This window comes from Macrobrachium rosenbergii, chromosome 12 (genome assembly GCF_040412425.1).
Source record: "Macrobrachium rosenbergii isolate ZJJX-2024 chromosome 12, ASM4041242v1, whole genome shotgun sequence".
NCBI classification, from domain to species: domain Eukaryota; kingdom Metazoa; phylum Arthropoda; class Malacostraca; order Decapoda; family Palaemonidae; genus Macrobrachium; species Macrobrachium rosenbergii.
Window position 1 is genome coordinate 70868017 of NC_089752.1, and position 27939 is coordinate 70895955.

General features: G+C 39.3%; 1 protein-coding gene across 1 annotated transcript in view; it reads right to left on the minus strand.

The window, feature by feature from the left end:
• The window catches only part of LOC136843727 (short/branched chain specific acyl-CoA dehydrogenase, mitochondrial), a 180052-nt gene that overhangs the window by 33463 nt on the left and 118650 nt on the right, over nucleotides 1-27939 (minus strand). The window contains exon 8 of the mRNA XM_067112362.1: nucleotides 21896-22031. Coding sequence (XP_066968463.1) covers nucleotides 21896-22031 — 136 coding nt within the window. The remainder of the gene's footprint in view (nucleotides 1-21895; nucleotides 22032-27939) is intronic.

Consider the following 27939-nt stretch of genomic DNA (forward strand, 5'->3'; position numbering starts at 1 on the left):
TATACCAAAATCATCACAATTTAGTGTACAATACAGCTAAAAAAATTAACTCATTAGCTTTAACCATTTTGCTTACAGCGCGATTTGTATACAATTATATACGAGTTTTTTTTTTCGCTGTCATATATTCCAATATTTATATATGATAATGATATTTTTTTCATTTCTGATGATTGCATACTAAACTTCAGGCAATGAGAAAAAAAGGAGCCAAAAATGAACTCTTAATCTTAAAAACTAAGCGCGCTGTGATTTTCTGAAAAAACTTTTTTTCCGCTTCGGCGCTACCTCTCGGAGGCCGCCAGCATACGGGAGACGTTTTTGAAAATAGGGCTTCGGCGTTTAAGGGTTAACCTGATCATTTTTCCTTTAATGCCCATCTTATACAACTTTTTTTATAATACCATAATGCCATGTGGTGTCATATGCCTTTTCCAAATAAAAGAAAACTCCTATTGTTTGGCTCTATTTAGCAAAATCTTGTATTTGATTTGAGAGCCTGAGCAAGGGATCTACAGTAGATCTAGTTTTCCTAAAGCCAAACTGGAATGGAGAAAGTAATTTATTTGTTTTTAAGTGCCACACAAGTCTGGTGTTAATCATCTTTTCCATCAGCTTACAAACACAACTGGTGAGAGCTGTTGGTCTGTAGCTGCTGGGTAAAGCAGGATCCTTTTGTTTGGTTTCTTCACAGGGAGGATTAATGATAACTGCCACCTCTTAGGAATAATATCGGTTTCCCAGAATTCATTTATTATATCTAAAAGAAATTTCTTTGACTTTTCTGGGAGATGTTTCAGTGTTTCAAAGAGTATTTTATCTTCACCAGGGGCTGGGGGTTTGGTATTCTGCAAGGCATCTTTGAGTTCCTGTAGTGTAAATTTTGCATTACAGTATATGGTTCAAAATTATTTTCACTTAAATCAAGAGAAATCTGGGCATTTCTTATGTCTTGGAATTCTACAGAATAGTTCTCACTACTTGATATTCTCAAGAAATGTTCTCTTAATTTTTCTGTGACCCTCTCTGGTTGGGTGATTAGGTCACCATTTATCTGAAGGGTAGGCAGAGGTTCATTTATCTGAAGGGTAGGCAGAGGTTCAGGGACAAACTTGCCATTTAGTTTTTTATTTTCTTCACAATCATTTTGGATAATGTTTTTGAGCTAATGCCATTAATGTAGTATATCCATGACTCTCTTTTTGCTTTTTTAAAATATTTGTTTTGCTTGGCCACAGCATGTTTGTAAATAACTTTGGCTTGGGCAGTTCCACTACTCTTATACTTTTTGTAGCATTTTCTAGTGATCTTTCTCATGCTACTGCAAGTTTTGTTCCACCAAGGAACTGCTGGTCTAGAGGACTTCCCTTTTGTTCTTGGAATAAAGGCAACTGCACTGTTGATGGTGGTGTCATTGAAGTAATTATATGCCTCTGAGATGGATGGAAATGTTTTACATTCTTCTCCATGAGAACAGATTCACTAAATTTCTTCAGGTCTGCTTCAACTACCTTCCATTTGGGAGGTGACTCAGATGGCTGATTCTTAACTGTTTTTATATGAATTGGGAAGTGATCACTCCCATTTGGATATTCATTTATATACTGACCATTCATAATCAATGTGAACACTAGATGAGCAAAAGCTCAGATCGATAGCCGAATAAGTATTGGAGTAGATGTTATGATAAGTCATGGCTCCATTACTGAGTACAGGCAGTCCCCGGTTAACGGCGGGCTCAGTTAACAGCGATCCAGTTGTACGGGGCTTGTCTAGCCCTCTAACGCCGAGCCTCTATTTACAAAAACGTCTCCCGTATGCCGGCGGGCGTTGGGAGTTTAGCTGAAGCGGAAAAAAGTTTTTCAAAAATCACAGCACGCTTAGTTTTTAAGATTAAGAGTTCATTTTTGGCTCCTTTTTTATCAGTATGCAACCATCAGAAATGAAAAAAATATCATTATCATATATACATATTGAAATATATGACAGCGCGAAAAAAAATTTTCATATATAATTGTATATAAATCGCGCTGTGAGCAAAACGGTTAAAGCTAACGGGTTATTTTTTTTAATTTATATTGTACACTAAATTTTGATGATTTTGGTATATAACAAATTGTAAAACGATCAAAGCAACACAGAGAAAATATTATCACAAAATGATGCATGAATTCGTAATGCGCAGATGTAAAAAAATTTTTTTTTCAAAAATTCACCATAAATCGAAATATTGTGCTAGAGACTTCCAATTTGTTGCAAAATGAAGGTAAATGATTGAATATTACTAGAATGTAAGAGTTTTAGCTTACAATTGCATTTTTTGACCATTTCGGTCGAGTCAAAGTTGACCGAAGGTTGAAATTTTGGCACTTATCGCTATTTATATGAAAATATTTCCAAACTGATAAAAGCTACAACCATGGGTTGTTTTTTGTTGTATTTTACATGAAATTGCACACATTTTCATATATAAAACTTTATGTAACAGCTAATATAAAACGGTGCAAAAATTACGGCAAAATGACGAAAGAATTTCTGAAATTTTCGGCCGAGTTACCGCGCGGACGTAAGGAAAAAGTATTTTACAAAAATTCACCATAAATCGAAATATTGTGCTAGAGACTTCCAATTTGTTGCAAAATGAAGGTAAATGATTGAATATTACTAGAATGTAAGAGTTTTAGCTTACAATTGCGTTTTTCGACCATTTCGGTCAAGTCAAAGTTGACCAAAGGTTGAAATATTTTGTAGTCGACCTACAGTACGTCCACTCGGCACCCAACAGACAATTTTAGTCGACGTATGATACGTTCAGTCGGCGTTTAAGGGCTAGTGAAAAAAATAAGCAAATTTTTGGTGCCGAAAAATGCCGATTTCCACTTATCGGCGCCAATACATACCTATCAGAGTTGCCAATAACCAAAAATTAGCACTTTTCGGCACCGATAAGCACCGAAAAGCGCCAGAAATCGCCGATTCTCGGTTATCGTCACACCCTCAGAACAGAACCCCCGCCGATAACCGAGGACTGCCTGTATAGTGATATGATGATCATCTATAATACCCTCCAACATCCTACCCTTGGCCTCTGTTGTGTTCCCACCCCATATGGGGTTGTGAGCATTAAAATCACCAAGGAGGAGGAAAGGAGTAGGAGGCCAATTGATCAGAATGTGAATATCATTATAAGTGAAATCCAAATCAGGAGGAAGATAGACGAAGCAAATTGTAATTTGCTTGTCTAAAATGAAAGTTACTGCTACAGCTTGGAGATGAGTATTAGTTGATAGCTTGACCTATTTGTATGGCACTTATCATACTACTAGCCTCTAGAGCCTGATCATAGCTACTAAAGATAACCCACACTTCCCATTTAGATTCAATATCAATAAAGTTCATCCTGATTCTTACAACAGTTCCAAATTATTTCAGAGCTGTCGAGATCATTTCATAATCACAACAGACTGGTAAGTCTTCGATATGGAGCATTCTCAAATTTTTCACACAACCTGGCTGTGTTGAGGATTTAATTATGGATGAAGATTTCTTACAGAAGTCTGTGTCCTTGCTTGAAGCCATCATCAATGAAGCATGGCTAGAGGGTCCAGGGGAGGGGAAGTCAGGAGAGGGATCAGGATATTGTTTTTCTGCTTTTTGTCAATTTATTTTTGGAGAAGTCACCAACATTTGGAGAAATTTAAAACTCCAAGGTGGGTGCAGAGGTCGTCATCTATGCCAGAACAGCACCATCAAACGGTCCAGGGGTACTCGAATCCTTATAAATGCTAGACATAAAGATTTGAGAGGGGTAAAAAAAAAAAAAAAAAAAAAAACAATAATAATAATAATAATAATAAACCTGAAAACCTTAAAAAGATATTATCAGCCTTTCAGGGGTTTATTCTTCCACAAATGGCACAAGTGAGAACTGACCCCCAAATGTCCGCATCCCTACCCTACCCCACAGGGGATGGCAAAACATGATTATAGTGGCCCAAGTGTAAGCCAAACCTGCTTGCTAGGACCAAAGGTATTATGAGAATACTATCATCCCCATTCTAATCGTGTTATGGGCAAACTGGATAGGATACCGAGAGTCCTATCTCCAGAACCAGACCCCCTTGGAATCTGTGGTCCAGCCCTAGACAATAGTTCCGCCTGATATCTCTCAGGTCCGAACATTATCGGGTAGCTGATGGTCCTACCATAGTTCCCACTATTTAGCTTCTGATATAAACCCAATCCCAATTATAATATCTTTTCCTGTTTATCAGGTCCAATAAATTTTGGCAAAAGCAGAAAATTCCACGAAAATTAATTCAATGAAAGATATAATGGTAAATGGGGCTCTTGGATGCAAACCCGGGAACAGATTCCTGGGGTTCAAGAGCCCCCTCACCACATCAAGGTGGTTCCGAATACAGGGGGTACACCGACATTAATATTTGAAAATCAGTAAATCATTGTAACATATACATACATATGCACACACTTATTTGTATGCATCATGAACTTCAAGAAGTTTTAGTTTCGTATTTTTGATAGTGTAGTTGCTTGTTTCGTCCTCAAGGAGTTACCCTTCCATGGTCTTCCAGAGCTCCATGGTGACCAGACTAATATCAAAGAATTCTCATTAAGCTGGTCCTGAAGGATCAGGAGGATAGGAGAATCATAGTGGAATATTTTAAAACAAGAGGAAGACTGTCCTTTCTTGGCACATCATGGTGTTAAAAGGGGCAGTGCAACAACCCCTATTAGGATGGTATTTGATTGTTCGGTAAGACAGGGGAAAACTGGGTTAAGCTTGAACAATTGTTTGTGGACAGGACCACATATAACAGCTGACCTACTCAAAGTTCTACTGCAGTTTTAGGGCAAAGATATACCTGCAGAATTTGTGGAAGCAACAACTGGATAGGGATAAACAACTCCCAGACCCATTACAGAAACAATGGGCTGAGTTATCCAAAGACTTGGAAAAATGTCTTGATATTTCCTTTCCTAGGAATACTAGCCTAGGAAAGGGGGACTCCTTACACATATTCTGCGATGCCAGTGAGTTAGCATATGGTTGTGTAGCCTATAGAGTTAAGAACGAAAGCTCTTACTTAATGGTGACAAAGGCAAGAGTAGCACCCATTAAAGAATTAACTGTTCCAAAACTTTTGATGGCATTGTTGCTAGCAGCAAGAATGGCCAAATTTATTAAAGAATCCTTTGAGAAGGGTAAGTTCGTAGAACTGTTTATTTGATCGGACAGTAAAGTCATCCAAAGTTGGCTAGTATCAAAATGTGTTCTCCCTGTATTTGTGAAAAATAGAGTACAGGAAAAAAACTCTTTAATTCCAGAGGCAGTCTTGTCCTATGTGCCTACAGATGGTAATCATAGTGACTGGTTGACACGTGGGAAAAGGACAGAAATGATCTTGGATAGTTCTTTCTGGTGGGAGGGACCCCCTTGGTTAAAAAATTTCTCTTGACCAAGAGCCAGGTCATGGGTTGGTGGATCATTTGTGCAGGGTAGGGAAGAGAACATTTTGGTCAATACTGTAGGGGACACCCTGAATGGTGATACTCACTTGCTGAATTAGGAGAGATTTCAGCAAGGTTAAAAAGGCCTACAGGACCACAGCTTGGATCCTACAATTTTTTAATAATTGTAGGAGTTCAACCAATGTGAAGAGGCATGGTGAATTGACCTTGGAAGAAATACAAAAGGCAAAGAATAAGACTATTGCCATCATACAAAGGAAATTTTTCCGAGAGGAATACAAGAGTTTGCTGAAGGGGATAGGAAAACCAAAACTAGCTGCTCTCATACACCAATTGAATCTTTACCTGGACAACAGAGTAATAAGGTATAAGGGTAGACTAGAACACACACAGTTACCCGAAGGTGCTAAGTTTCCTATACTATTGCCAAAGAGTTGCTATGTTACTCAGGTAGTTATTAAAGAACACCATGGTGCTAATGCTAATATGGGTGTAAATGCAACTGTGGCGAGTGTCACACAGGAGTTTTGGATCCCACAGACAAGGCAATATATTAAACCATTGTGTTATTTGTAGGATAACGCAGGGAAGGCCGTAAAGGCCCAATATAGTTCCTCCATTACATGAGTTTAGGGTGCAATGTAAGCAATCTTTTAATACCAGAGGTGTGGACTATATTGGTGCATTATGGGTTAAGCAAAAAGGACAGAGCCCTGAGAAGGCTTATATCATCTTATTTACGTGCCCGATAACCAGAGGCATACATGAGTTTAAGAAAATTCTGCAGCAGAAGAGGTTTCCCAGCCCTCAGGTTGAGTGACAACGCCACCACGTTTGTAGCAGCATCAGCATACCTTAAGACATGTTGGAGAATCCAAGTTAAAGGAACATCTGTTAGATATACAGTGTAACTGGAAGTTTATTCTAGCAAGAGCACTGTGGTTTGGTGCTATATGGGAAAGGCTGATAGGACTTCTCAAGTCATGCCTAAAAAAAGATCGTCAGCTTTGAGGAACTGACCTGTGTGCCGGTGGAGCTGGAAGGAATTATCAATGATAGACCATTAACCCTTAAACGCCTACTGGACGTAACATACGTCGACTAAAATTGTTTGTTGGGTGTCAAGGGGACGTACTGTACGTCGACTACAAAAAATTTCAACCTTCGGTCAACTTTGACTTGACTGAAATGGTCGAAAAATGCAATTGTAAGCTAAAACTCTTACATTCTAGTAATATTCAATCATATACCTTCATTTTGCAAAAAATTGGAAGTCTCTAGCACAATATTTCGATTTATGGTGAATTTTTGAAAAAACTTTTTCCTTACGCCCGCGGTAACTCGGCCGAAAATTTCAGAAATTCTTTTGTCATTTTGTCGTAATTTTTGCACCGTTTTATATTAGCCGCTACATAAAGTTTTATATATGAAAATGTGTGCAATTTCATGTAAAATATAGCAAAATACAACCCATGGTTGTAGCTTTTATCAGTTTGGAAATATTTTCATATAAACCACGATAACTGCAAAAATTTCAACCTTCCGTCTACTTTGACTCGACCGAAATGGTCGAAAAACGCAATTGTAAGCTAAAACTCTTACATTCTAGTAATATTCAATCATTTACCTTCATTTTGCAACAAATTGGAAGTCTCTAGCACAATATTTCGATTTATGGTGAATTTTTGAAAAAAACTTTTTCCTTACGTCCGCGCCAGAAATTCTTTCGTCACGTTGTCGTAATGTTTGCACCGTTTTATATTAGTCGTTACATAAAGTTTTATATAAGGAAATGTGCGCAATTTCATGTAGAATACAACAGAAAATAACTCATGGTTGTAGCTTTTATCAGTTTTGAAATATTTTCATATAAATCACGATAACTGCCAAAATTTCAACCTTCGGTCAACTTTAACTTGACCGAAATAGTCAAAAAACGCAATTATAAGCTAAAACTCTTACATTCTAGTAATATTAAATCATGTACCTTCATTTTGCAACAAACTGGAAGCCTCTAGCACAATATTTCGATTTATGGTGAATTTCTGAAAAAAAAAAAACTTTTTCCTTACGTCTGCGCGCGGTAACTCGGCCGAACATCTCAGAAATTCTTTCGTCACGTTGTCGTAATGTTTGCATCGTTTTACATTAGTCATTACATAAACTTTTATATATGAAAATGTGCGCAATTTCATGTAGAATACAACAGAAAATACCTCATGGTTGTAGCTTTTATCAGTTTTGAAATATTTTCACATAAATCACGATAACTGCCAAAATTTCAACCTTCAGTCAACTTTAACTCGACCGAAATGGTAAAAAAACGCAATTGTAAGCTAAAACTCTTACATTCTAGTAATATTCAATCATTTACCTTCATTTTGCAATAAATTGGAAGTTCTCTAGCACAATATTTTGATTTATGGCGAATTTTTGTAAAAAACTTTTTCCTTACGTCCGCGCGGTAACTCGGCCGAACATCTCAGAAATTCTTTCGTCATGTTGTCGTAATATTTGCACCATTTTATATTAGTCTTTACATAAAGTTTTATATACGAAAATGTGTGCAATTTCATGTACAATACAACAGAAAATAACTCATGGTTGTAGCTTTTAGCAGTTTTGAAATATATTCATATAAATCACGATAAATAGAAAAAATTTGACTTTGTCAACTTTAACTCGACCAAAATGGTCGAAAACTGCAATTGTAAGCTAAAACACTTACAGTCTAGTAATATTCAATCAATTAGCTTCATTTTTCAACAAACGGGAAGTCTCTAGCACAATATTTCAATTTATGGTGAATTTTTGAAAAAACATTTTTTACGTCCGAGCGTTATTTAATTCATGCATCATTTTGTGATAATATTTTCTCTGTGTTGCTTTGATCGTTTTACAATTTGTTATATACCAAAATCATTGCAATTTAGTGTACAATACAAAAAAAAAAAATAACCCGTTAGCTCTAGCCGTTTTGCTCACAGCGATTTGTATAAAATTATATATGAAAATTTTTTTGGGCTGTCATATATTTCAATATTTATATATGATAATGATATTTTTTCATTTCTGATGGTTGCATACTAAACTTCAGGCAATGACAAAAAAAGGAGCCAAAAATGAACTCTTAATCTTAAAAACTAAGCGTGCTGTGATTTAAAAAAAAAAAACTTCTTTTCCGCTTCGGCGCTAGCTCCCAAACGCCGCCGGCATATGGGAGACGTTTTTGTAAATAGAGGCTCGGCGTTTAAGGGTTATATTACATGCCCAAGGATTTTAATCAATTGGAAATTTTAACCCTTAACCATTTGATCCTTGGAAGAAAGCTTAAGTCCTTCCCAAGAGAAGTAGTAAATTGGGAAGAGATCTCTGGTGCTCCTACCTATGGATGGAGAGGGTTCACCAAGAAAAGATTCCTGTATGTATCCAAGCTGTGTGACAACTTGTGGAAAAGATGGGAGAGGCAGTATTTAACAACGTTAAGAAAGATCCATCAAGTAGGAATGATGCATGGCTCTTGGCCCAGGATAGAGGAAGTAGTCCTCATTCATGACAAGGGGCCAAGGAGCAAGTGGAAGTTGGGCCAAGTGATTGAGTTACATATGGGGTGAGACAAGGTGCCAGGAATGGCTACTCTAAGAACGGCCCATAGCCAGCTCATGAGACCTGTAATTAAGTTATACCCCTTACAGATAAGGGAAATTAATCCTGCGACAGAAGACATTCACTCAAGCACCTGCCCAAGCAGAAGGACTGCTCAAATAGCTGCAGAAGCCAGAAAGGCATTGATAAGAACAGGACTACTGTAAATAATGTAGGCATAAGTTTTTCTTGCGGAGGAGTGAGTATGTCGAAACTTCAACAAGACAAGAGAGACTATACTTTTCCGCAAGTTGTTGTATAGTTCTATGTATTCTTTCTAAATTTACATAAATTTGAAATGCTTATTATGAAGAAAGATATGTTTTGTTGTTTGTATTTAGTACTGAAAAGTGTTGTTTTGGCTGTTTTGTGTATCCAAAAGTAAGTATACGTGTAATAGTGCTTAACTACCGACATCGGTTGTTTGTCCAGTTGTTAGTCAAACATTTGGTGCTGGCCGCGACTGTTGTGAGACCAGTCTCGTCACAGCCTTGGTGCAGTGTAGTTCTAGCTTATAGGGACTCAAAAAAAGGGAATGCAGCCATAGTTGTCAGTGCCTTCAAGTCCACTTAAGTATTCCTTTTCATCTTAAGTTCATTTAGAGAGATTTTCTTTAGGAGACATGCATGTCTAAATGTAAGGAGAATTTCTTGAAGTGTGCTTTGGATGAGGGTTACGAAGTAGAGATTGTGCTCATGCCAACCTCATTCAAATTCAAGCTAGAAATATCAAATGTGCCATCTGAACTAACAATAAGTTTATATCATTTATGTCTTGGATTAATATAAACAAAGCAATGCAGTGTTTTAAGTGCAATTGGTAATATGAGTGAAGTAACCTGGGTGTCGTAGTATAAGACTTAGGGTATGATTAAGTTAGTACGTTTCAAACCGTTTAGGCTATATGATTGCAATTAAGAATTGAAATGCTCTACTTGTTCTGAATGAGTCAGAATGGCAAGTACTGACATGCTGTTACTGACATAAGTAATTGGATCAAGAAACAGCCATTTGCCAATTTCTGTTACCTTAACTACTGCACGTTTCTTAAGGGTTGTGTTACAGTTGTCAACTTGTTAAAAATATATTCATTTTCAATGGTGACTTCCATAAATACCTTAATGCAATGGAGAGGAGAGTGTTATGAAAGTATCCCACTAAATTTACGGTTATGCCTGTGGCTGAAGATACACATAATGTGCAAGCCACAAATGTTTTGGGTACCAAAATCAACATCTGATACTAGCAAAATCACACCTTTACTTCATTTAATTTACTGCATTTATAAATAAAGTAACATAAGTTGCATTTTTAAACCCAGCTTTGATAATTTATGACTGTGATGATGTCGGTAAAACACAATAAGCTGATGATTTTAAGAATGTAAAAATGGATGCAAATGGCACCTGACTGCCATGTTCATAATTATAAAACGAAAATATGACTATAATACATGAAGGAGCAGCTACGGTTTACTGGGGGCAACCCTATCTTCGTCCAATTTTCTAGCCAGAACCTACCATTAGATGACGGTAAGCTCTGACAAGAAAATTGGCGGAAGGATACACAACAAAAATGGTGACGAGGTAAAAACTAATATTTATCACAAAATTTTAGCGGTCATTTTTTACACATTTCTGATTTCAGTTTCAGAGTGGCAGAATGGCGCTTTGCGCCTTATCCACATTTTGAAAGAATCTTGGTAAGCACGTATGTACTGGCAAGCGGCAATTCTGTGCTGTAAGCCCTTCCCACAGGTGGTGCAGGGGACAAAATTGTACCCCTAACCTCTAGTTAACCCTTAAATGCCGACTGGACATATCGTACGTCAACTAAAATTGTCTGTCGGGTGCCGAGTGGACGTACCGTACGTCGACTACAAAAAATTTCAACCTTCGGTCAACTCTGACTCGACCGAAATGGTCGAAAAACGCAATTGTAAGCTAAAACTCTTACATTCTAGTAATATTCAATCATTTAACTTCATTTTGCAACAAATTGGAAGTCTCTCGCACAATATTTCGATTTATGGTGAATTTTTGAAAAAAACTTTCCTCACGTCTGCGTGGTAACTCGGCCGAAAATTTCAGAAATTCTTTCGTCATTTTGTCGTAATTTTTGCACAGTTTTATATTAGCCGTTACATAAAGTTTTATATATGAAAATGTGTGCAATTTCATGTAAAATATAACAAAAAGCAACCCATGGTTGTAGCTTTTATCAGTTTGGAAATATTTTTATATAAATCACGAAAAGTGCCAAAATTTCAACCTTCCATCAACCTTGACTCGACCGAAATGGTTGAAAAACGCAATTGTAAGCTAAAACTCTTACATTCTAGTAATATTCAATCATTTACCTTCATTTTGCAACAAATTGGAAGTCTCTAGCACAATATTTCGATTTATGGTGAATTTTTGAAAAAAACTTTCCTTACGTCCGAGCGGTAAGTCGGCCGAAAATCTCAGAAATTCTTTCATCACTTTGTCGTAATGTTTGAACCGTTTTATATTAGTCATTACATAAAGTTTTACATATGAAAATGTGCGCAATGTCATGTAGAATACAACAAAAAAATAACTCATGGTTGTAGCTTTTATCAGTTTGGAAATATTTTCATATAAATCATAATAAGTGCCAAAATTTCAACCTTCGGTCAACTTTGACTCGACCGAAATGGTCGAAAAACGCAATTGTAAGCTAAAACTCTTACATTCTAGTAATATTCAATCATTTACCTTCATTTTTCAACAAATTGGAAGTCTCTCGCACAATATTTCGATTTATGGTGAATTTTTTAAAAAAACTTTTCCCTTACGTCCGCGCGGTAACTCGGCCGAAAATCTCAGAAATTCTTTCGTCACTTTGTCATAATGTTTGACCCTTTTTATATTAGTCATTACATAAAGTTTTATATATGAAAATGTGTGCAATTTCATGTAGAATACAACAAAAAACAACCCATGGTTGTAGCTTTTATCAGTTTTGAAATATTTTCATATAAATCACAATAAGTGCCAAAATTTCAACCTTCGGTCAACTTTGACTCGACCAAAATGGTCAAAAAACGCAATTGTAAGCTAAAACTCTTACATTCTAGTAATATTCAATCATTTACCTTCATTTTGCAACAAATTGGAAGTCTCTCGCACAATATTTCGATTTATGGTGAATTTTTTAAAAAACTTTTTCCTTACGTCCGTGCGGTAACTCGGCCGAAAATCTCAGAAATTCTTTCGTCACTTTGTCGTAATGTTTGTACCGGTTTTCTAATAGCCGTTACATAAAGTTTTATATATGATAATGTGCGCAATTTCATGTAGAATACAACAAAAAATAACTCATAATTGTAGCTTTTATCAGTTTTGAAATATTTTCATATAAATCACGATATATAGAAAAAATTCTACCTTCGGCCAACTTTAACTCGACCGAAATGATTGAAAACTGCAATTGTAAGCTAAAACATTTACAGTCTAGTAACATTCAATCAATTTCCTTCATTTTGCAACAAACAGGAAGTCTCTAGCACAATATTTCGATTTATGGTGAATTTAAAAAAAAAAACTTTTTTTTTACGTCCGCTCGTTATGAATTCATGCATCAATTTGTGATAATATTTTCTCTGTGTTGCTTTGATCGTTTTACAATTTGTTATATACCAAAATCATCGCAATTTAGTGTACAATACAAAATCATCGCAATTTCGTGTACAATACAAAGAAAAAAAAAAAGAACTCATTAGCTTTAACCGTTTTGCTCACAGCGCGATTTGTATAAAATTATATATGAAATTTTTTTTTCGTGCAGTCATATATTCCAATATTTATATATGATGATATTTTTTTTCATTTCTGATGGTTGCATACTAAACTTCGGGCAATGATAAAAAAAAGGAGCCAAAAATGAACTCTTAATCTTAAAAACTAACCGTGCTGTGATTTTTTTAAAAAAACTTTTTTTCCGCTTCGGCACTAACTCCCGAATGCTGCCGGCATACGGCAGACACTTTTGTAAATAGAGGCTCGGCGTTTAAGGTTTAATTATTGACGATTTACTATCCTAACCAAGAGAACCCTACCGTACCCCCTTTATATTATATATATAAAAAACACACGTACCTTATTCGAAACTGGGCACTAGCTGCTCCGTTCGTATCGCGACATCGCGTTTTTTGAGTGTCACCGGAATAAGAATGCATTTTCCTCGGCGTTGACTCCACTTTAGCTAATGGATATGTCCGTTCAATAAGTTCTAGAAAAGCTTTGAACGGACATTCAACATTAGAAAGTTACCTTTTCTTGATGCAATACATGGAAAAATACGAGTTGTACAGGTTTTCCACTGTACCACTTCTTGGTAAAACATTTCGTTTCAACACACGCCATGTGGATTCGATAGTGTTTGTGTGGATGCTTTTGTCGTTTGGATCAACGAAATTCAAGGAATGATTAATGTTCAGATGCTCTTTGAAATGCTGGCTCAATGTGTGATATGATTTCCAGCAATCTGAAATCACAATTGAATCTGGATGAGTATTTTCTATTAATATTGGAAGTAGATTTCAGCAGATCTGTCGGGAACAACTTGAAAAACCGTGTCCTTTGTTTCACGATCAATCCCACCTATAACCCAACAACCCTCAACACGCCTGCCCTTACGAAATTTTCTCTTGCTGAATTTGGACTTGTCAATTTCAACTACGTGTCGTGGTCTCCCGATTTTGTGATTATCTTTCACCAACATATTGATGCATACTTCACGGCAAAGACTGTACCAATTGACTATTGTGTTTGGTGAACCGATTTTCAAGATCATTTGCATATATTTCTGCAGAAGTTCGTGAATCCATCCGTGAATAAGATACAATATAGTGCTAAAATCAAGATGTGACCATGAGAAGAATGAGCCATTCCTAACTGAAATTTTTTTTCTGCATTTTCTTAAATTGCATCTCCAAACGTAACTGTTTTCATCTTTCACAAGACTAACTGTTCCTTCCTTACACTGTTCACACAGACCACTAAAATTGCCTAAAATGCCACTTTTCATCAGAAACAAATTCAATTCACTTTCATCGTCACATAATTTAACCAAATCAATGATAATGACCGGATTTGCAGTGGCAAACTAAACGTGAGACGGATGGGAAGACACCATGTTAACAGTTTGAATTCTGTGCTAGAATGGGGGTCGCGTGGGGTCGCACTGGGTTGCGTGGTCGGGTCGAGGTCGAACTACTTACCTATGTGGAGGGATTTGGTTGTTGCGCAGTTGCCCCAGTAAACCATAAACTACCCTACAAGAAATATAATTGTATAAAGTATGTAAAACAACAGTATTATTAAAATTATGATTATTCTTATTACAACAGTATTATTTGACTTTTGCAAATGGATATCTGTTGGTGTAACAACCCAACTGAAGACAATAGTTTCTCTCTCTCTCTCTCTCTCTCTCTCTCACAAACACACACAATGTGCAGGTTGAAAGAAACAAAAGCAGCAGATTTTTTAGTTTTTGCTGAAAACGAAAGCCAGAAAAGTTTGAAATGCCGGAAAACACTGAAAGGTGCCAGATCAGAAATCGACAGTGCACTTATAAAGTGGTTTACGCTCCGATGTAGCGAGGTGTAAGCATTTCAGGGGAGATGCTTATGGTGCAGGCCAGAATTTCCTTAAGTAACTAAACCTATCGAATGACTTATTATTCATAAGTTTTGTTTTACTTTTGATAACAGCAATATGTATGTGGAATGAACTGACAAGACTTTGTTTGCTTAGGAGCTTCTTCAGGGATGATTTCTGTCATCCAGGAATTTTCGTGGTCCAGCAGTGGCCTAGTCCTAAGGGTGCCAGTTTAAGAGGTCGGACTGTATTGCATGGATTCTTTTTGCCAAGCTGCCTGAGTGCCTTGGGAGCCCTTGTGTGAGCTGTAATGTGCCACTGCAGTGTACTTCATGATCAAACACATCTTCAGTCAAGACCACAGTATTATAATTATCTATGACACCCTTCAAGTAAGTACAGGCAGTCCATGGTTAATGGCATGGGCTCTGTTCCCAGCCAAGTGCCGCTAACCGAAAATTGCTGCTAACCAAAAATTGGCAATAATAGCACCGATTAACTGCTTAACGGCTCCGGTAACTGATTAACTGCTTAGCGACGCCGACAAACTGCTACCGGAGCCAAAAACCACCTACCGGTGCCATAAATCGCTTACCGGCACCGAAAATCGCTTACCAGCCCCGAAAATCTGGTTAACGGTGCTGCTAGCCAAGCTCTGCAACACCAAAATGTCGTTAACCGATGATGCCAGTAAACAGGGACTGCTTGTATGCCCTGCAAGAGCTGAAACACAAAGTTGCATAACAATTCACTAAGGCTACAATAAAAAATAAAATTAAGCACATATCCTGTGTCTAATTCACACACCAAATCAAATTTGATTTAGTATTTATCAGGCTTCTTTGGATTGTACCCTCTGAATGACAACCTCCCTTTGAAAAGGAGCATACCTTCATCCAAAGAGAGGTTTTCTCGGGCACAGACATACTGCTACATAATTTTCTAATATACTCATGCACAAGACACATTAGCACAAGTCTACCATTGTTGTCTGCTGGTGTAACTAACCAAGTCATCACATGGAAGTATTTTGATAACTGTTTGAGTCAGCTAAAAGTCATCAGCAAAGAACAACCAGATGAACAAAACTTACTTTTAGCCCAATGTACGCTTTTGCAGTAGTTTCATAAAACCTATAAAAATGCGAAAACTGAGATAATGCACAATATCTGTAATATTGCATCCTTGCCACATAAGTTACACTCTTTTGTTTCAACACATCTCTGCAATACTCCACATATTAATTTGTCTCCTCTGTGAGACTGCAGTTCTTTTGTGAAAAAGAGCTGTATAAATCCCAAGGCAGTCAAGAGCACTGGCACACCACTGAAATCTAGTATTTGCTGGGGGGTTAGAATCTATACATTAACCATCATCAACAGATGCAGAGGTTGAGGTAGGAGCAACAGGTTGGTTACCTCTGCATCAACCTTGTGACCTTGCTTGTGCTACTGGGACACTGTGACTCGGTTAGCAAAAAGGGTGTATAATCCTGGCTCTCAAGATCACTCTCCAGTTCAAGATCAATGCTACTTTTGTCTGAATGTATGTCTAAATCACTGTCAGAGATCTCCAGTGCTATAATGATTGTCATAAGGGTTAAATTTTGCCTTTTGAATTCAATCAGCTCTGATTTAATGAACTTCTTTGGTTGTCACATGGTTGGTCTGATAGAGCATCGCTCAACTTCACAGGCCCCTTACCTTTCAATGATTTCTTAAAAGCATTTTGGCATTGTCACTGTAATCACCAACGACTAAATTCCATTCCACTAAAAAATGACAAATTTTTCATTAATTTGTATTTTTCCTAACATACAAACCTGAGGTCTTTACATAAGGATAACTTTTGGTGAAGCTGGAAAGTCCGACCGTTAAACTTTTGCAAGGCGGTTATGATAACAGTTACCTAAGGTAGGGGCGGAAGTACCACCCACCCAACTGGTATGCATTCAATCTCTTCAGTTTACCTTTTGGCCCAAGTAAAAGAATGAAGGGTGGTAAGAGGTGGGCTTTTTATGTAAAGACCTCAGGTTTGTATGTTAGGAAAAATACAAATTAATTAAGTGTTTGTCATTTGTTCCTACACGAACACAATCATCAGTCTTTAGGCTACATATGGAGACTTATCATTAGAGGGAGGATTCCAAGTAATTCTCTGAACTGATTAGTAGTTTGGCTCACCTGGTATTCTCTCCCTTGTCATGAAAGAGCAAAGGAAGGATACCATACCACTTATCTGTTAAACATTGGGATGTTCAACTGCCAGACTTCTGGGCACTTCGAATCCAAGGAAAGTATGAAAACCCTTGATTCAAAAGGTGCAGACAGACCCACAATGTATAAGACTATGTAGCTAAAAATAACCAACTGGCTTGCCCATAGTCAGTCCTTCTCTTTCCTTGCTTGAGAGAAAGTAGAAAATGTATCTATTAATCCTAACAAAATCTATCCTAGCACCAGATCTACAGGTTCTTCCTGAATGCCACAGATCGATGGGTGACTGTGGCCCCTAGAGATGTTGCCTCAAACGCACTGATGTCCGCCAGGGAATTGCAGGGTTTTGGAAGGTCACTCCCCTAGGCAGAGAAACTATCCCTTTGCCTATGGTCAACACTCCAAGGTAAGAGGGTATGCATGTGAATTTCACAAATACATTCAATCCCAGTACTCGGACTACATGTCCTGCTGAATGTGACAGACATAAGGATGACTTTGCTTTCTAGAGATCTTACCCGAAACATTCTGATGTCCAGTAGAAAGTTTCACGGTAAGCTCGGTTGAACAGTTGCCTAGCTAGAGAAAGGATCCCTTTGCCATTTTTCAGGCAGCTCAAAGCTAACGAACTAGTCGTTAGCTTTGGGTTGAAGGACCAGATTGGGGGTAACACAGGAGTCATACTGCCTTCGGTACCACAGACCATCGAGGGAAAATTATCAATCTACCTGATCACCTTTAAATATGTAGAATAAGCAGATCAGAACAGAGTCAAACAGGAATTCAAGAGAAGAAAGGATATGATCAATCTTCTTTCATGGCTGAGCGAGAAGTCAAGATCAACCGTCCTATCCCTTGATTTTATCAACAAAGTGCCATCTAGCTTTTGATTCCTTGTTGGCCATCGTACTAAAAGTACTTCTGTCTGTCCGAGTACTACCACTGTTGCAGACCTGACATGTAAGGACACTAGGGCCTTTGGAGACCACGTTAGTATCATGGTGTCATTGTTATCATACTGAGGCCTGTAAGCAGCAATTACTGCCTACATCTCCCACTCATCACAGAAGCAAATTAACAGCACAAGGGCCAAGGAAAGGGGCTCCAGACACCCTTCCTTGACTGAAAATAAGTTTTTAGAACTTTGTCTCCAGATCAATTGATAGATATGTCTGCTCAGACAAGAAACTAAGGTATCAATCAATATGTGTCTGATATCATTCCTTTCCCCTTTAGCTAAAGAGAGGAAGGGTATGCCACTGAAAGATACATTTGTGTTCAAAGCAAAATGTTATATCAGTTGGAATACTTCAGTCATGTATATTCTTTAGGTCCAATATCTCATAGGTCTTATCTTCCTAACTATCTCGGTAGAGAAGAAGGCAACTACAAAAGAAAGAGCTCAGTGTCCCAATCAATTCCACTGTCCTTATCAGTAAGATCTCATCGATACCGGAAGTGAAAGTGGTTTAGCATAGCTAAGAGCCATCATTCAAAATTCCATGAACATAGTTCTTCTTGCATACACATTATTGGTATTATAAAACAAATCCGGTAGTATAAACTGATAAGGGAAAGTAGGCATGCTCAATCACTTCACGTTGCCCAAGAAGTAGAACTCCTGTACCCGAGCCAGGGTATACAGTAGCTTCGTGACAGAACTTGCCTGACATACATCCCTCATCCTGGAATGTGTCTGACTGACGTCCGTGTCGAGCATGCTACTGCAACCCCATTCATCAGCACTGTATACAGAGAAGATGATCGGATAACCCCATGGGATGTCCTATGATAAGATGTTCTATGTAGAAATGTGCTAAGTACTCTACTGTCAACAGACTTTGCACCGTCAACAGAGATGTCCTAGTAAATATTGTCAATGGAATGTGCATCGTCAACCGAGAAGATGTCTTATGAGGAGATCCCCTAAGATAACAGCAAATATTAATATAAAAATATAACATGTTACACACAGCAATCTAAACAAAGTCAATCAAGCACACAAACTAGGGTATGAGTGGTGTCGAACAAGTGCACTCACAGACCATAAGTTCCACCCACTGGTCACTAAAAAAGCATCCATACACACCATATTAAAATTTCTTTGTTATGACACTTTTCTACGATTTATGGCAAATTTATTTAGAAGAAAATCTTTCAATGATGACTATAATCGTCATCAGAACCTTTAAGGGTGAACTACTAAATGTACCAAAGAACCAGTTAAAAATAACCAGTAATTCTCACAAACAGTTCTTCCCAAAATTTGCTTTTGGTGGCAAAAGTATAGCTGATAGCCTTCAAAGGGTAATAGACAGCTCTCTACCCAGGGCTTCAAATTTGGAGGAGGATGCCCAGTAAATGTAGAGCATCCAGCCCACTTATATCTTCTAGACTGAGGATTAGGAATGAGAAAAAATGGGAGGTTATCATGGGCTTACCAGAGCCCAACTTGGTAACTTTTCCTTCCATCTTTTTTTTTAAATTATCTAGAACACCTCCTGCAGCAATGGCTTTCAGGAGCTTAAAGCCCAAGGAAGCACTCTCAAGCCACTCTTTCAATGGAAGTTCTGCTGCTGAAGCAACTCAAGAAGACACCAGTTACCTCTCAAAACTATCTTCAAAAACCCATGTCAAAGCCTCATTAAAAGATACCTCATCTTGTTGAATGAAGGGCTGTTCCTTATTCTTCACAAATCCATGTCAAAGCCTCATTAAAAGATACCTCATCTTGTTGAATGATGGGCTGTTCCTTATTCTCATCCAAATGATCCAGGATACCCTCTAAGTCTTCAACAAATCTCATTCTCTTTGATACTACCAAGACTATGTAAGGCATCTTTAAGGGAGTTGTTTGGGATTAAGAGCATTTACTTTAATATTTCCTAAAATATTTAGCGAATCAGTCTAATATTTTCATCAGTATTCACTGGCATCAGGTGCATAGAGCTGCACATTAATCACTATTTTTCTTCTAAGCCTTTAATTTTTTTTCACTAAGAGTCCAAATTATAGTGTTCAAAGTTACAAACGGATAGCTTTTTGCTTTTTATCTTCATTTTTTTATGAATATTTCAAAACTGTTCAAAATACTTTTTGAAAAACATCCTCCCACCCTGCTGTGGTGAATGAAACATCCTCTTGACAAAGCTGTCCACCGGGAGGGCAATCATCAGCCCACAGACTGATGCATCCAGTACGAAAGGAGTAACCTCCACACCTAGTGTGAAAATGGTGGGAGAAGGAGTTTATACAATCTGCTGGAGGCAAGGGAACCAGGCCTGCAGAGCAGGGCATTCACCTCCTCTATAACACCATGGCAAGGTCAAAGTCAGGTTGATTAGGCCTAATGCTAACCCTCCTAGAATGGGTAGCACTTAGAGAAGGAAGAGGTATATCATTATTATTATTATTATTATTATTATTATTATTCAGTAGATGAAACCTATTCATATGGAACAAGCCCGCAGGGACCATTAGCTTGAAATTCAAACTTCCAAAGAATATGGTGTTCATTAGGAAGAAGTAAGAGGAAGTAAAGGGAAATACAGAAAGGAGAATTACCACCTATTAAAAAAGAAAATAATAATAAATAGATAAACCGATAAAAATGTATCAAAATGCAAGAAGAATAGTATTAGGGTAGTAATGCATTGCATTTTCGCTTGAACTTCTGAAGTTCCAATTGCACAACATCCTCTGGGAGGTTGTTCCACAGGCCAACGGTGTGAGGAATAAAGGCCCTCTAGAACTGAGAAGTTTGACAGCAAGGCACATTTACTGCATATTGGTGCTGCTGTTCAGCGAATCTGGTTGCTCTCGGCAGATAAAGGGGGTCAGGGATCAATTGTGAATGTGAAAGATCTCTGTTAAAATAAAACTTATGAAAAAGTGACAAACAAGAGACCATCCGTTGATGGTCCAATTCATAACTGCTACTATTAGGACACAGACACCTACCACCATGAACCACTCTATCTAAAAGAGATAAACAGGAGATAGAATAAGAAACTCAAATGGCTACTGGGCATTACTGGAGTAGTATTCACCCAACAAAGCCAGCAAGTACCTTTTATTCTTCTTCCTCCTCCTCTTCCCAAATCTAACTTATTGGGGTGAATCTCAAACAACACATTCTCAGCAAGAAGACCTAGAACAGGATTTCCCTCTATGGACAGCACAAAAAGAGTGAGGATCAGTCATTATGGGTGACATGAAACACCTACAGGAGCAGTCATGTCCCTCATGATGATGTTCACCTTTTTCTCCGTTTGCATAAAAACAAGCAAGGCAACAAAAAACAAAAAAGGAACACACAATGAAAAGGCCATGAGCAAATGCTCAGCCAAACACTCCCAAGTTCTGAACCACCATGAAGGGACAAAAGAGTACAGCAAGTCTGTTCTATACCATGGCTGAAGGAAAAGTGAGTGTGACAGTCAGTGGGTGAGGGACACACTCCCAATCATCACCCACCTCCACCTATTACCTACTTTGTTACCAAGTTTTCAAAAATCAATTCCAGCTCACAACGAAGGATACTCCTATATAAGAGGCAATGATTTGTATTTTCATTGGAACAAATACTCTTAAACAATGAATATCAAATTCATAGAGCTGACACTGATGACAAAATTACTTTAAATATGGGGTCGTTTCCAAAATCTCTAAGCTACTATTCAATTCATGAAGTGTGGTAATTTATCTATCAAGAACTTCTCTGACTAACAGTAATAGGACCAGAGGTAAGTTTGTGCCCTGAACTAAAACAAGCCACCTATTTGAGCTGCTAATAATGAAAAACCAGTAAACATAATGCTTTTCATTAAACTTACAGCATTACACATAATTATCGGAATTCAAATTAATGCTGGCATTCCTACATGTACTTTATAGCTAAGAAATAAAAACCAACCTGAACTATAGAGCTTAGCCATGGCTGCCTGTTTGATAAATGGCAGGCCAGCTTCCTTCAGACGAGCAGCATTGTACACTAGAAGCCTTGCACATTCTATTTCAGTTGCTAGATATGATACTGCATGTTGCATCGCCTGTGAAAAATTCTTTTCATATTAAAACAAGCACTAACTGCTTAAACATGAGTTTTGCTTAGTAATCTTGTAATCATACAGGAATATTTCATAAATATGTTATTTTCATAATAAAATAAATTTTTGAACATACTTACCTGGTAGTTATATATATAGCTTAAGTCCCTGATGTCACGGCAGAATTTCAAAAACTCGCGGCAATCGCCGATCGGTAGTCAGGTGAACCACCTGTGCGCCCTCTACCCAGGTACCTGGAACCATTCCAACTATTCCTCAGATCTTCCATGCCCCTAGTCTCTAGAGGGGAGGAGGGTGGGAATATAATTATATATAACTACCAGGAAAGTATGTTCAAAAATTTATTTTATTATGAAAATAACATTTTCAAACATCTAACTCCCCTGGTAGTTATATATATAGCTGACTGACACCTTTGGTGGAGGGTCAGAGACAGCTAACATCGTTGGAATTATAATTAAAGTTGCAAAACAACTCTAGGTTCCTACCTGTTAAGGAAGCTGACTTCAATATTTCTCATTATGTCTGCATTCCTTAAGAGATCCAGCAATCCACCCAGGGGGCTGAAAAATCTCTAAGGGCTGTCAACCGGTGTATAACCTCTATGTGACTAGACCTCCTCTCAATACCCTTGTTCCGGGCGCTACCAAGGAACTTTCATCCCAATGATTGTGGAAGACTGTGCCCAATCTTCACAAACAACCATAAAATTTCAACCATTGCAAGGCAAGAACAAAAGGTATTGTTTTATGGAACTGGAATAAGGAAGCTGACTTCAATGAAATCGCCCTCATTATGTCTGCATTCCTTAAGAGATCCAGCGATCCACCCAGGGGGGCTGAAAAATCTCTAGGGGCTGTCAACCGGTGTATAACCTCTATGTGACTAGACCTCCTCTCAATACCCTAGTTCCAGGAGCTTCCAAGGAACTTTCAAACCAATGAATGTGGAAGACTGCGTCCAGTCTTCACAAACAACCATAAAAAAAACATTCTCCATCCCAAAGTAAGAAAAAAGGGTATTGGTTTATGGGATTGTAGGGGTATTACCCTCTCCCACTAGTAGATGCTATAAACGGACCCAGCGTATAGCAGTCTTCATATAATGTTTGGACTCGTTTTAGACAGTGAGAGGTAAATACTGACTTGTTTCTCCAGAAGGTCGTGTCCAAGATACTCTGCTGGGACCTGTTCTGTTTAAGTGCTACAGAGGTTGCAACTGCCCTGAACTCGTGCGTCTTTACTTTCAGAATCTTATGTCCAACTCGCTACCTTTCATATGAGCTTCTTTTATCAACTGCCTGATAAAATAAGACAGAGCATTCTTCGACACCTGTACAGAGAGCTTTTTGACTGAGCACCAAAGCCCTTCTGAATTCCTTCTTAAGTCCTTTGTCCTGTCCAGGTAGTGCCTTAGAGCCCTTACCTGGAATAGGACTTTCTCTCTCTTCTCCCCTGTAATGTCCGTTAGATTCGGAATCTCGAACGTTCTGTGTCAGGGTTGTGATGAGTATTCATTTTTTGCAAGGAATCCTAGTTGCAGTGAGCAGATTGCCTTGTCTTGTCTAAAGTCCATATTCTCGCTGAGAGCATATATCTCACTAACTCTTTTCGCTGTGGCCAAACTGAACAAGAAAAGAGTTTTCATGTTGAGGTCCTCTTAAAAATGTTCTCTGTAAGGGATCGAGCTTACTCCCCATGAGGAACCTCAGGACCACGTCTAGGTTCCATACTGGTGAGTTCTGTACTCTCTCCTTAGCAGTTTTGAAGAATCTGAGTAGGTCCTGGAGATTCTTATTGTTTTATAGGTTCAAGTTTTTATGTCTAAAAACTGCTGCCATCATGCTCCTATAGCCCTTAATGGTAGAGGTAGGAAAAAATTAAGCTTCCTCTTACGGTGTAGAAGGAAGTCCACAATTTGAGTTACAGAGGTACTGGAAGAAGACACATGGTTGCTCTTGTACCATCCTCTAAATATCTCCCACTTGGATTTGTATACCCTCATGGTGGATGACCTCCTTACTCTTTCTATAGCACCAACCGCCTCTTTCGAAAAAACCTGTAGCACTTGTAAGTTTTTTGATAGTCTGAAGGCAATTACTTGTAGCGCTTGGTGGTTTTGGTGATATCTTTCCAAGTGAGGTTGTTTGAGTAGACCTACTCTCTGAGGTAGGCTCCTCGGGATGTCCACTATCCATTCCAGAACCTCTGTGAAACAATCTTTTATCGGCCAGTAAAGGGCCACAATGATCAATCTGGTACCCTCGTGTGAAACAAATTTTTTGCAGTACCCTGTGTATTATCTTGAAAGAGGGAAATGCATACACGTCCAAGTTGGACCAGTCCACCAGGAACGCGTCTATGTATATAGCCCCGGGATCTGGTACGGGAGAGCAGTAAGTTTCCAGCCTCTTCGTTTGCGCTGTGGCGAAGAGATCTATGCAAGGACGTCCCCAAAGTCGCTACATGCCACTGCACACGTCCTGACCTGATGTAGCGTCCATTCTGTTGAGAGGACTTGATTTCCTGCTCAGAATGTTCGCCCTCACATTTTTTTTTTTTTTTTCTCCCCTTGGATAAAGCGGGTTACTAGTTTGACATTCTTCTCTTTTGCCGAGAGAAGAGGTTCTCTTGTTGTCTCGTATAGCGACCTGGAGTGAGTGCCCCTTTATTTGCTGATGTAGGCCAACGCTGCCGTGTTGTCGGTGTTGACCTGCACCTCTCTATTCCCCACTGTGTTCGAACTCCCTGAGAGCTGGAAGGATTGCAGTTAGTTCCTTCTAATTGATGTTTAACTTCTCCTGCTCTCTGGTCCAGGAGCCCGAGACTTGTTATTTCCCTAGTGTTGCTCCCCATACTGAGTCCGACGCGTCGGATAACAACACTAGGTCTGGGTTCCTCTAATATAGAGAAGGGACCTCCTGGAGCTTGACGGGGTCGTTCCACCACTGTAAATACGGCCTTATTGGTTCCGAAATGGGGATGCACTTGGTCTCCAGTTCCATTTCCTTGTCCCAGTTCTGATTTAGATGAAACTGTAACGGGCATAGAATTAACCTCCCAAAGGAGACAAACCGTTCCAGCAAGGAAAGGGTCCCCATCAGACTCATCCATTCCTTCGCTGAGCATGTCTGTCTATAAAGTCCTGAAATTTTCTTAAGGCTTGTCCCGTCCTTGCAATAGACGGAAAAGCCCGAAAATCCTGACTCTGAATCTTCATCCTAAGGTATAGAAAACTTTTGGAATGGGATCAGCTGAGATTTCTATCTGTTTATCAGTAGACCTAATTCCTTCTATACCTAAATCGTGGTCTGAAGATCCTCCAGGCAGAGTGTGCGGGAAAGAGCTCTGAGGAGCCAGTCGTCTAAGTACAAGGAGATTCTGATGTTTCTCGAGTGAAGAAAAAACCTGCTACATTGGCAATCATCCTTGTGAAAATCTTTGTTAGACGCTTGATGCCAGTGCATCTTGGGTCCTGAGCTACCTCCACGTCTTGGCTTCCAATATCTTGAAGCCTGACGTCCTGAAGTCCAATGCCTTGACGCTTGACGTCTTGGGTTCATTGACGCTTGTCATCATGGTGTTTCACTCCGATGCTTGACGCCACTGCATCCAGCATCTAGAGTTTCATTCACTACGTTCTGCGTCTTAAACTTCTGGACGTCTAGAAGCTTTAGTTGGACGTCTATTATCCTTCTTCTCTTTGCCTGGTTGTCACGCTTGTACCAGGGAAGACAAAGTTTGCTGCATATTTTGTAGTAAAGCTATATGCGGGGCTTCCTGCTGTTGGGGACAGGTTGGGGAAGCCTCAACTACGGCAATTATTTCCTCCTCATCGTCGATAATGGATCGTGGAGAGGGTTCAGCAGACGAGTACCAATCCTAAGGAGGAAGAGGAGGATGTACGAAAGGCAGCACAGAGTTCGCCACGCTCTTGCACCCTGGTATCCTGACTGAACAGGACTGTCTACATTTGTTCTTAGTAGGAGAGCTACCCTTGGGGCTGGAAGGGAAGAGCTCCGGGCTGCTCCAGTGGCTACAACCTGGAGTCTATGAAGTTTTATCATGACGTCCCTCAATATTGGGTAACTTGCTCTTGAGAGGTCTCGACTCCAGAGCCAGACGTCATCCCCGTCTGCTTAGGCTGAAACAAAGAGACCGAAACTGGAAAAACTTTCCCGTGGACGAACTTCAGAAAATTCTTGGAGTTCGGGTGCATGGGGATATAAAAATACGCATCCTGGAGGTCCAGTGAGGCCATCCAGTCATGCTGTCCGACATCTGCTAGAACTGATTTTGTCGTTTCCATAGCGACCTTTGTTTATTGCACAGAAAAGTTGAGTGTAATCACGTCTAGCACCGGTCTCTAATCCCCCAAGCATTTGGGGATCAGGAATAACCGAATGTAGAATCCTGGGGAATTCGGATCTTGAACTCTCTGTCTGGTCTCCTTTTGCAACATCATAGACACTTGTTGCTATAAAGCCTTTGCCTTTGTTCTGTTGTTGCATTTGGCAAATAAGTCTGTCTTGTTACTATAGGTGGCCTCCTCAGGCTGGACAGTCTGGCTCCTACTGCAGTCTGCAGAAGAAGAAAGGCAGGTCCTCTTTCTTCCCTGTGTAGAGCCTCTTCGTTGCCATTCATCTACCCGCCCTAGAGGAACCTCTATTGGAGGGCCGACCATTTAAAAGAGCTGAGATACCTGAAACACAGGAGCCTCAGCCTTACTCTTTTTAGCGATGAAAGTCGTTGGTAGGACTTTTCTTGCTGTTTTAGATATTAAATCTTACGTGGTTTTCTGGGCCAAGGATGAAAAGGCCTCTTCACCAAATCTTGAGAGAAGAGGTGAGAGGAAAAAGGGGTATAAATCAGTTCTGATTTTGATTGGACGTGACCCCATTAGCCAGGAAAGAGCAAAAGATGGGCTCTTTTCTTCAGGATTCCCGCTGAGAAAGATGCAGTAGATTCGTTGGAACTATCTCCGAGTCCTTTATCCATACACGACATCAGATATGTGAGTTCTTCGGTGTCAGTCGTGTTGAATAATTCCATCTTCCTTCCTGGGAAGGAGCAGGTATTTCGAGGCCAAACGATTCTCTAGTTTGATACTAAACGCTAGACCTTGAGCTAGTTTGGTTGGTTGGTTGGAAAACAAAGGCTGTCTTTCATTGTTTCTCCTCCGAAAGTATCCATTCTTCAGTAAATGCTGCCCTCTAAGACGCCTTCACAAGAGTAAATTCTGAAGGCGGGGAACGAGGAGCAGTCAGGATAAATTTCTCTGGAAAAATTTCCGAAAATAGCTTCATAAGTCTTTTCAAGTCTGATGAAAGCTGATGGCCTTTATATTGTCTTCGTGGAAATCTCAACAATAGGATTCACAGGAGAATGCGGGATATTATCATTCTCTTCTTCCGATTTTCCGAAGACTGAAGTAGCGGCGTCTTTCAAAATATCATCTTGACGCCTGGCGTCCAGTCTCTTGACGCCTGGCGTGTTGGCGTCCATTTTCTTGAAGCTTAATGTCTTGGCATCCAGCTTAATGACGCCTGACGTCCTGGTGTCTAACTTCTCGACACTTGACGTCCTGGCGTCCAGCTTCTCTACGCCTGACGTCCTGGCGTCCAGCTTCTCGACGCTCAACGTCCTGACGTCCAGCTTCTTGACGCTCAACGTCCTGACGTCCAGCCTCATGACGCTCGACGTCCTCGAGTCCAGTTTTCGACACTTAGCGCCCTGGCGTCCAGCTTCTCGACGCCTGACGCCCTGGCATCCAGCTCCTCACGCCCGAAGTCCTGGCGTTCAGCTTCCCGACGCCCGACGCCCTGGCGTCCAGCCCTCTACGCTTGATGTCCTGGCCCAGTTTTCGACGCCTGACGTCCTGGCGCCCAGCT